Source organism: Trypanosoma cruzi, genomic scaffold (assembly GCF_000209065.1).
Source record: "Trypanosoma cruzi strain CL Brener 1047053516003 genomic scaffold, whole genome shotgun sequence".
NCBI lineage: Eukaryota > Euglenozoa > Kinetoplastea > Trypanosomatida > Trypanosomatidae > Trypanosoma > Trypanosoma cruzi.
The window spans coordinates 8519-16859 of NW_001849269.1; the positions used below are offsets into that span (position 1 = coordinate 8519).

Here is an 8341-nt window from a genome sequence, read left to right on the forward strand (position 1 = left end):
GAGGAAGAAATGGAGGAACTTCTTAAGCGAATTTCCCTGACATTTCCCCCCGGTGCAGTCACCTTCGTTGATCGCATTGGTCGTATTTCCACCCAGCAATGGCAAGTGGGCCAGACGTTAGCGACACTCCGTCAGCAAAAGAATGCGGACCAACCAACTGAGGAAACGGCTTCAGATGTTGGTAAAGCAAAGAATTTTAGTCCTGGAATACTTTCATCAAATGAGGTGTGTACACTGCAAGAGGGCCAAAGAGGAAGTGAGCCGTTGGATGACGAGTTGTACGGTACGTCGGATGTCACCAAAATACCCTTTCAGACGGTTTATAACCTCGTGGATGTAATAAAGCAGGCGGAGAACTCCATGGAGAGTCTGAACAACGTCTTGAACTTTGAGAGTGAAATCAACGCCTTTCTCAAAACTCTCACACTATCGTTGTCGACGACACCGCGGCATGTGGATGAGACACTTGGCGAAATGGAAAATGAGGATGAGATTATTGAAAGGGCAGTTCATCCTACGGGCAATTTATCTATACAGCGTCCTAGCATGGCTGAACACTCACCACGAAAGCTGGAGCGCGAGTCTGAAGCGGCAGCGAGCCAATACGCATTGATGTCCTCTTATCATGGCGATCGGCGGGGCTCTAATGAGGTTGATAAACTAAAGTCAGAGGCGGCGGAGCAGGCTGAGCGGCTTAAGAAACTGCAGGAACAGTTGGATAGTATTCAACCAGAGTTTGCGGCCAAAATTAACTTTCTGCGCCAGGTGTATGAGGCCCGTATATGTGACTTGGAGACGAAGGAGGCCAATTACGGCCGTAGGTTGAACAGCATTTCTCCGCAGAGGGAAGGCAGGGAGCGGAGGGAATCTAAAATCCAAATTCGTTCAGACCGTTCTGTACCATCCTTGCAATTACAAGAGACTGCTGAGTCTGAAAAAGCAAGAAAAAAAGGAGACAAGGACCAACTCTTGCACGCACGATCGGAGTGGCAGCAGACAAAACCGGTTTTACAGGCAAATAAAAAGACACGGGACGCAACGTTGGGGGAACTCAATAAAATGATGAGGGGAGGGGGTAATGCAAATGTGAAGGCAGGTAAGCGTTCTGCCTCCCGATCCAGAAGCCCAAGTGCGAAGACGACGTAGTGAAGAAGACTTTGATGCCTAACACGGTGCCGCATATATATATGCATGTTGCAATTTATCTCGTTTCTGTGTTACGCTTAAAAAGATTGGCTTTGTTTTTTGTTTTTGCTTTTTTCACGCTCCTTTTTCTTTTATTTTGCTCCTCCTGTCTGCATGCATGTGTACAAAGAAATGTAAATAGTGATTTCAGACGATTTTTTTTTTGTTATGTCTTTCTGGTTGCCTTTTTGTGTGTGTGTTTGTGTTGTGGAAATGATGTCGCGAATTTGTGGGGTTGGCCTTTTGTTTTCCCTGTTTTCTTTTTAATCAAATGGAAGAAATGAGCAGCTGGACGCAAACACGCACGAGAAAACAAGAGAAATTATGAAAGAAGAAGAAGAAAATGATGTTGTCTGATGGTTTACGTTTTCGGACTGTCTTCTCTTCCGCCCTCTCGTTCTTTCTTTCTTCCTTCCTTTTCCTTCAAGATGTTGAAGACGCGTGTTGTGGGTGATGCAACGCATGCGCACTTGTCTTTCCAACGCCCCCACCCATTTTGGCCTGATGTGTACAGTCACCGTACATCACCTGTAGCGCATATATGTTTATGTATATTTGCAGATAATATTGCTTTGTCATATCTATTTTTTTTTTTTTTTTTTCTTTTTTTTCAGTGGTATACTGGTGGCGTAGGCCTTTTTGTTTTCTTTTTTTGCCGAGTAGCACACTTTCTCCTGTTAATCCCCAGTATACCATTTCACTAGACGAAGAGGGAAGGAATACATAAGGGGGAATCGTGATAACAAATCAAGGAAATAATGTCTCATACAGAGGCGGACAAAACCGTATTTGCTGAGATCACAGCACGTGACAGTGAATGCAAGATCTGCTTTGAATGTGGCGCACCGAATCCACAGTGGTGCGATGTGCATCATGCCGTTTTTATATGCCTTGAATGTAGCGGCGTACACCGGAGTCTTGGAGTCCATCTCTCATTTGTACGGAGCCCAACGATGGACGGTTGGACAAACTGGCGGCCAGAAAAGTTGCGGCAGATGCAATTGGGTGGCAATCGTCGTGCCCGGGAATACTTTGAACGTAACAATGTTCCCCGTGCCCCTATTCAAGCACGCTATGAATCCCTTGGTGCACTTCGCTACGCTGCCATGTTAGAGGCCGAAGCTCTCGGCAATTCATTTGACGAGAAGTCGTGGACACCACCGGAATGGTACGAGCGTCTAACACAAGGAAGACAGAGGGAAAAGGATGCCATGGCGCCGCAAGCACCGCAGCAACATCGTCCCTTCACTGGCATGGGGTCGGACGGAAAACAGTGGGGCGAGAAAAATAGCGCCGGTAGTGGGGATTGGTACAACTCGCTGGCCGGCGGGTGGGCAACGCTCTCAAAGAAGGCAACAGAAATAGCAGGGAGTGCAGGTACACAAGCGCGTACTCTCATGCAAGAGGCAGATCTGGGGGATGTAAAGACAAAGTTGTCCTCGGGTTGGTCCACGGTGTCAGGCTACGCAAATCAACTATCAACGAAGATCACGAATATTGCGAAGGGTGAGGACGATGGTGATGGACTGACAGGAATGACACGAAAAGCCAAACTGGCAGGGCAGGAGAGTGCGAATGACCCTTTGGCAACACGTGAAGCGTATGAGCATATTGAACACCGTGCAGAAGGGTTATCTCCACGTTCCTCCGTTCCATTTTCAAAATTCAGAGGCCGTCAATGAGGGCAATAGCAGAAAAGAACGGACAACTGGACGAATTGTTTTTCAAACCGCCCATTCACGAGGTTCATTTTATGGTTTTGTTACCTCAATGAAGAGAAATATCTGAATTCAACGAGTATTTGAAATGAATAATCCCACGAACTTTTGCCTCTTCCTTTTTTTTTTTTTTTTTTTTTTTCTTTTCTTCTTTTTTTTTTGTGTTTTTGTGTTTTTGTGTGTGCAAACGCTTTGCTGGAGGTTAAGATGTTGGGGGGTGGACAAGGAAATTTTCACTAGAAAAGAAGGAAAAGAGCCGCAGGAAAAAGACGTTATTATTATTTACGTGGGCAACCACGCGGGTATTTGTCCCCCCACCCCATCCCTTTGAATATCCTTTTGAATGTTATTTCCACAATTTGTTGTTGTTGTTCCGCGTATAAATTTGTGTGTCAAAAAATTTTGTTTGTTAGTTTTGGTGTCGTCTTCTCATGCAATTGATGCCCCCTTTTGTGTTGCTTGTTTTTTTTTTTTTTTTTTTTTTTTTCTTTTGTTTCTGTGCGTGTGATTGCGTGGAGCCCTTTTCTTGCTAGGGAACTGTGGATTGATTGAGTGGAAATTAAATGGGATCCCTGTTCAAACTGCGCGATCACTGGTACAGCAGCTACCGTGGAGAAGAGTTTAGTCACTTCTCCGCGTTGACGCTCGGAAACGCTGACAACAACCCCGATGCGGAGGACAAAATCATCTTCGGGTCCTTCTCAGGGACTCTGCGTGTTCTGCGGCCGACGAAGAAGGGAGCAGCGCAGCCGGACGACACTCTCATAGAAAAGGATTTTGGGGCGCCCATTTTGCAGGTGGCGTGCCGACCGCTGGAGCCTGTAAGTGGCGGTCAACCGAAAAATTTGATAGTGATTTTGTTTCCAAAGCGATTGGTGTTGGCCCGTCTGCTTCGCGAGAGGGAAAAGGAAAAGGAAAACGAGAACACGGACGATTTTCTCAGCGCATTGTATCGTTTTACAATACATTATGAGGCGTGTCTTGCGAGTACATCGTACAACTTTACGTGCGGTAATTTTGGCCGTGCATCCCATGAAATGGTGTGTGTTCAATCCATGGATGGACAAATTACCGTTGTAAATCATAATACGGTTGTGTTACAGTGCTTTCTTCCCAGATCACAGTTTTTGTTGCCCGGATGCTTTTTGTATTGTTCTCAGCGAGATTATTTTTTGACGAATAATTCTGCTATGAATCTTATGTGTTACTCCTTTGCAACCCTTGTGAACAATCGGATAAAACCAGAGGTTTACATGGAAACAAACGAAAACGGTGTCTCAAAAACCTGTGGTGAAACCATTTCCCCATCGTGGACGTTTCTCTTGGGGGAGGATGCGGTGGGGATCGAGGTGTGTCGCCACACCCGTGGATTGAGCGCAGAGGATGCCGACATTGTGGTGTTGTGCCATTACAGTTTATTTGTTTTACGCCTTGGTGGAGAGCTACGCTTTTCCAAAAGGCTGGACGTGGAAAGTTTGTGCCTCACGTCATATCTGGTCCCTAACACCAACGCCTGTAACCTCCTGATTGGTACGGTTAATGGATCAGTGAATGTCTACTCCGATGCATCCCTCGACTGGAGTGCCAAGATGGCCACGGATGCCCCTCTGTGTCTTGCCGTTGGGGAATTTTTTAAAACGAGGGGAATGATTGTGTCACTTAGCACAGAAGGGACGGTCAGTGTCAATTACCTTGGAACCGACCCCGAGGAGAAACCCATTCAACCCCTGGAGAGCAAGGAGACGGACTATGTTGAAATGGAGCGTGAACTACGACAGACTCTGCATGCAATCAAGCAAGCCGGCGGCAGTGAGAAGTCATCAGCGAAAGAAAACGTCACCGTAGAAGGGATACTGCGTGTCGAGTGGGGGATCCCGCCAACGGAGGTTGAGGATCGGGAATCTGCAGTTAATGTTTCTTTAATTCTTTCCAACACTAGTCCCACGGACTCTGTGAGGGAGGTAAAAATTGCAGTAAATGTAGCGCAGCCCATCCGGGTTGACATCCTTCAACATGAGTTGAAAAAAATTTCTCCGAATCAGGTGGAACATGTCCCATTTCGGTTTGATGCTCAGAACAATAAAGATATGATTATTCCTTCTTCTCTTGAGGCACGTGCAGTTGTGATTTATGTATGCAAGGGCAGTCTAACCTGTACAGTGAGTGCCACAGTCCGCCTTCCTTTAACTCTTGTGGCACGACCGATTCCTCCCGTTAAAAGTATGAATTTTGTCATTCAGCTTAACACCAACAAGGATGTTGCTCCTTCCTTGTTTGATCTTTTTCCAGACATGGCGTACTCCGTTGATATCACTGCAAACATGCTGTCGATTCAATATGTAAATGGGGAGGATGCGACAGTTTTAGCTTCTAAGAACGCTTGTCGTTTCCGTTTTCAAGCGTCAACCATGGAGGCACTTTGGATACTTACCGAAGAACTTCATAGACGACTCTCTGCTTACTACGACTTTAAGATACAATTTAGTCTCCAAGATCCAATTCCATTAGAGAGCTATTATAATGTCATTGACACTCACCTTGCCGTGAGGAACGAAATGATAGAGGCAAAAGAGGCATTGTCGCGTGCGGCACAAATGTTTTGTGCCGTGCAAAAACGTTTGTTGTTGCTCTTTCGAGAACGCAACCCCACACCGGTGGGAATGGTGGATGTTCTCCTTGAAGAAAGCTACGCGGAACTTCAGAGGTGCGCAGATTGTGTTAGTGTGGCCAAACCACGACAGAAACAAGCTGCGGCTATGTTGTCTTGTTGCTCAAGGCTTATTCTAATGCAACTATTCATCAAGTGTCAAGAAACGTTTAAGAACCCTGACATGATTTCTCTTTTGGAGTCCATCTTTACCTGCGCCATAGACGAGGACGCTGACGTTAGTTGGGAAGAACTGACGGACGCAACTCTGGGCCATATTTTGCAATTGTCTAAAGTGGGAGGAGATCCAACTGCCGCTCACGGCCCCGTCCCTCTCAAAGTTATCAGCGATCGGTTAAAAAAGCGCATTTCTGCGTTGTTTGATCGAATGATTGATGGGTCGCAGATTGGGCTCTTTTAGGGCAATAAGTGGGCCTGGGGGGTTAGGGGATCTCCTGCGTGCATCTCACCATGGCCTTTTCTTCTTCTTGTTGTTGCTGCGGTTCGGAGTCGCCATTATTTTGGATCTCATACCAAATGAAAACTGAGAGAAGAGGAGGAGGAATTATTGTTATTTCCCACCCCCATGAAGAAAAAAAAAAGAAAAGAAAAGAAAAACATTTTCCGCATCTGACGCCAAAAATAATTTGCAGATTTCTTGTTCTCTGAATGTAACATTTTATTTCTCATCTCTCTCTCTTTCCTTTATTTTAGGTTGTAGAAGAAGGCAGCAAAAATGAGCGGCGCGTCAACTGGTCCGCCGGGGTCGATTGTTGTCGCCGCGAAAGGGAAACGAAAGAAAAATGATGGGAGGGGATGCGCACAGCGAGGCGGTGCGACATCAACAGAGCCCCGAAATTTGCCTGTTGAGAGCCTGAACTTGGAAGAGGTGTATCACTCGATTGTGGCTCCTTCCTCTGTGGGTCGCCAAAAATTAGCTTTTGCCACCGCCTTCAACCCGCCGCCGTTCGCAAGGGGAATTTTAAACAATAGCAACTATTGCTTTATGAATGCAACGGCTCAAGCTTTGGTGTTTCTACCGCCATTTGCGCAGCTAGCCATATCCGCAGTGGTTGAGGCGGAATTGTGTCCAACGCTTGCCACTTTGGGGAAATGGATGCTTTCGTACTGGGCGAGAGCCCCTAATCAATTGGTCCCACCGCTCTCTCTACCCAAGGCAGTGCGTGGACAAACGGCCTCCTCAGCCGCACCCTCCCATTGGGGGAAAATGGATGGTTCCTCACAAGAAGACGCGACGGAGTTTATGCATCACCTGCTGGAGGTGATTCAGACCGAGCTGTGCGCATTGGAGGGGAGTTATGGTGATTCTTCCACTGGCAGAATTCGCGACCCAAACGCTTCGCTTGAGGGGAATTCTGAAAAAAAAGGTTGGACGTTTGTGAAGGGTAGGGAACGACTCTCCGTGCGGGAACACTGTGACAAATCCCGCTCAGTTTTGTTGGATGCTGTCTTTGGTGGCGCGGTTGAGAATCACCTGAAGGGCAAAAGCAAACTGAAGGATCATGCCTCGGTTCTTGTCGAGGGTTTTTTTATCCTTCAAGTGGATGTCGGTTTTAGTGCGGAATGTAGTCTTGAAATGGCGCTTGAGCGGTCATTACAACGTGAGCGAGTTTACGACAGTGCTCGTGCAAAGGATTTGTTGAAGACAGTGAAACTTCGACGACTGCCCACGGTACTCCTCCTGCAGTTGCAGCGGTGGGCTGTGACCGCTGAGGGCGAACTTGTCAAACTGGAAAACTTGGTTCGCTTCTCCAAGACGCTGGTGCTTCCAAAATCGACGTGCTCAGATAAGACACTAAGCAATGCAACCAGAACGTACGAACTTGTCGCCTTTATCGCGCATCGTGGGAAGGCTACTGAGCGTGGACATTATGTGACATATTTGGCTAATGCATCTTTGCCGACGCCCACAACGGCACAGGGCGACGCGGCGTTAACATTTTGTAATGATGCAAAAGTGCATACGGTTACCATGCGGGAGGCCATAGAGGGTGAGGCGGTGTATTTACTTGTTTATCAACGCAAGAAATGACCAGGAGACCCAGGGCACCGGGGGTGATGTGTAAACTTCCGTTTGGAGTAACTTTACAATGAGTACTCTTTCTATTTATTTTTTTTTTTTACACGCATGTGCAAATGACGATGTGGCCGTGTCGATCTTGCATCGGGAAAACAAAAAAAAAAAAAAAAAGAGGGAAAAAACACCATTTCCATTTCCATTATTATTATTTGCCTTTTTTTTTACTATTTATTTCGCATTTCTTCTGTGCTGTGTGTCTTCTTTTTCCTTTCTTTTCCCTATTTTTTTTTTTTTTTTTACGTGCTTATAACATTAGATGTACTCACACAAAGGCGATGTCTTCGGTAGAAAATATTCCAGTATCCATTCCAGAGATGGAAACGTTGTGTGAAAAAAAGGAGGCTGCCGTAACAACCCTTCTTCAAAAAGTCCTCAGCCAATACGGCAACGTTTACCCGCCCCAGTTTATGAAATGTGCGAACGAAGAAGACAGACGGATCCTGGCGTATAAATACCTGAAGGCCCGCAGTTGGAAGGTTTCTGATTCGATGGAAATGATTAAGGAAAACATGACATTTAGGGCAAAACACGATGCAGATCATATGAATTTATTTCCATGCGTGTTCCCTCTTCGTGGCTTCGATGAGGAAGACTTGTGCCGCACCATACAGGATCCCTACACGGAAAAGCAAAGGTGGACTGAGCTCTGCTACCTCGCGACAGCCCCCTACTATTCGGCAGGATATCATT

General features: G+C 46.4%; 5 protein-coding genes across 5 annotated transcripts, besides 8 other annotated features; all 5 read left to right on the top strand.

Annotated features, from left to right (window-relative positions):
* On the top strand, positions 1 to 1146 carry Tc00.1047053507507.10 (hypothetical protein, conserved; the record flags this gene model as incomplete). The annotated part of the gene is made up of 1 exon (XM_800448.1): positions 1 to 1146. A coding segment is annotated over one exon (1146 nt), but the record flags the coding sequence as incomplete, so codon positions are not given.
* Positions 1 to 8341: a sequence feature (heterozygous, Esmeraldo-like haplotype).
* Positions 1563 to 1610: a sequence feature (CT-rich).
* Positions 1770 to 1796: a microsatellite.
* Positions 1944 to 2867, top strand: Tc00.1047053507507.20 (ADP-ribosylation factor GTPase activating protein 1, putative; the record flags this gene model as incomplete). The annotated part of the gene is made up of 1 exon (XM_800449.1): positions 1944 to 2867. One exon carries the CDS (start codon positions 1944 to 1946, stop codon positions 2865 to 2867), a length of 924 nt encoding a protein of 307 aa, XP_805542.1.
* Positions 3023 to 3080: a microsatellite.
* Positions 3366 to 3399: a microsatellite.
* Positions 3467 to 5971, top strand: Tc00.1047053507507.30 (hypothetical protein, conserved; the record flags this gene model as incomplete). Its single annotated transcript, XM_800450.1, has 1 exon — positions 3467 to 5971. The coding sequence occupies one exon, from the start codon at positions 3467 to 3469 to the stop codon at positions 5969 to 5971; it is 2505 nt and encodes an 834-aa protein (XP_805543.1).
* Positions 6144 to 6167: a microsatellite.
* Tc00.1047053507507.40 (ubiquitin hydrolase, putative) lies at positions 6287 to 7603 on the top strand (the record flags this gene model as incomplete). Its single annotated transcript, XM_800451.1, has 1 exon — positions 6287 to 7603. One exon carries the CDS (start codon positions 6287 to 6289, stop codon positions 7601 to 7603), a length of 1317 nt encoding a protein of 438 aa, XP_805544.1.
* Positions 7708 to 8341, top strand: Tc00.1047053507507.49 (hypothetical protein, conserved; the record flags this gene model as incomplete). Its single annotated transcript, XM_800452.1, has 1 exon — positions 7708 to 8341. A coding segment is annotated over one exon (634 nt), but the record flags the coding sequence as incomplete, so codon positions are not given.
* Positions 7741 to 7773: a sequence feature (A-rich).
* Positions 7850 to 7889: a sequence feature (T-rich).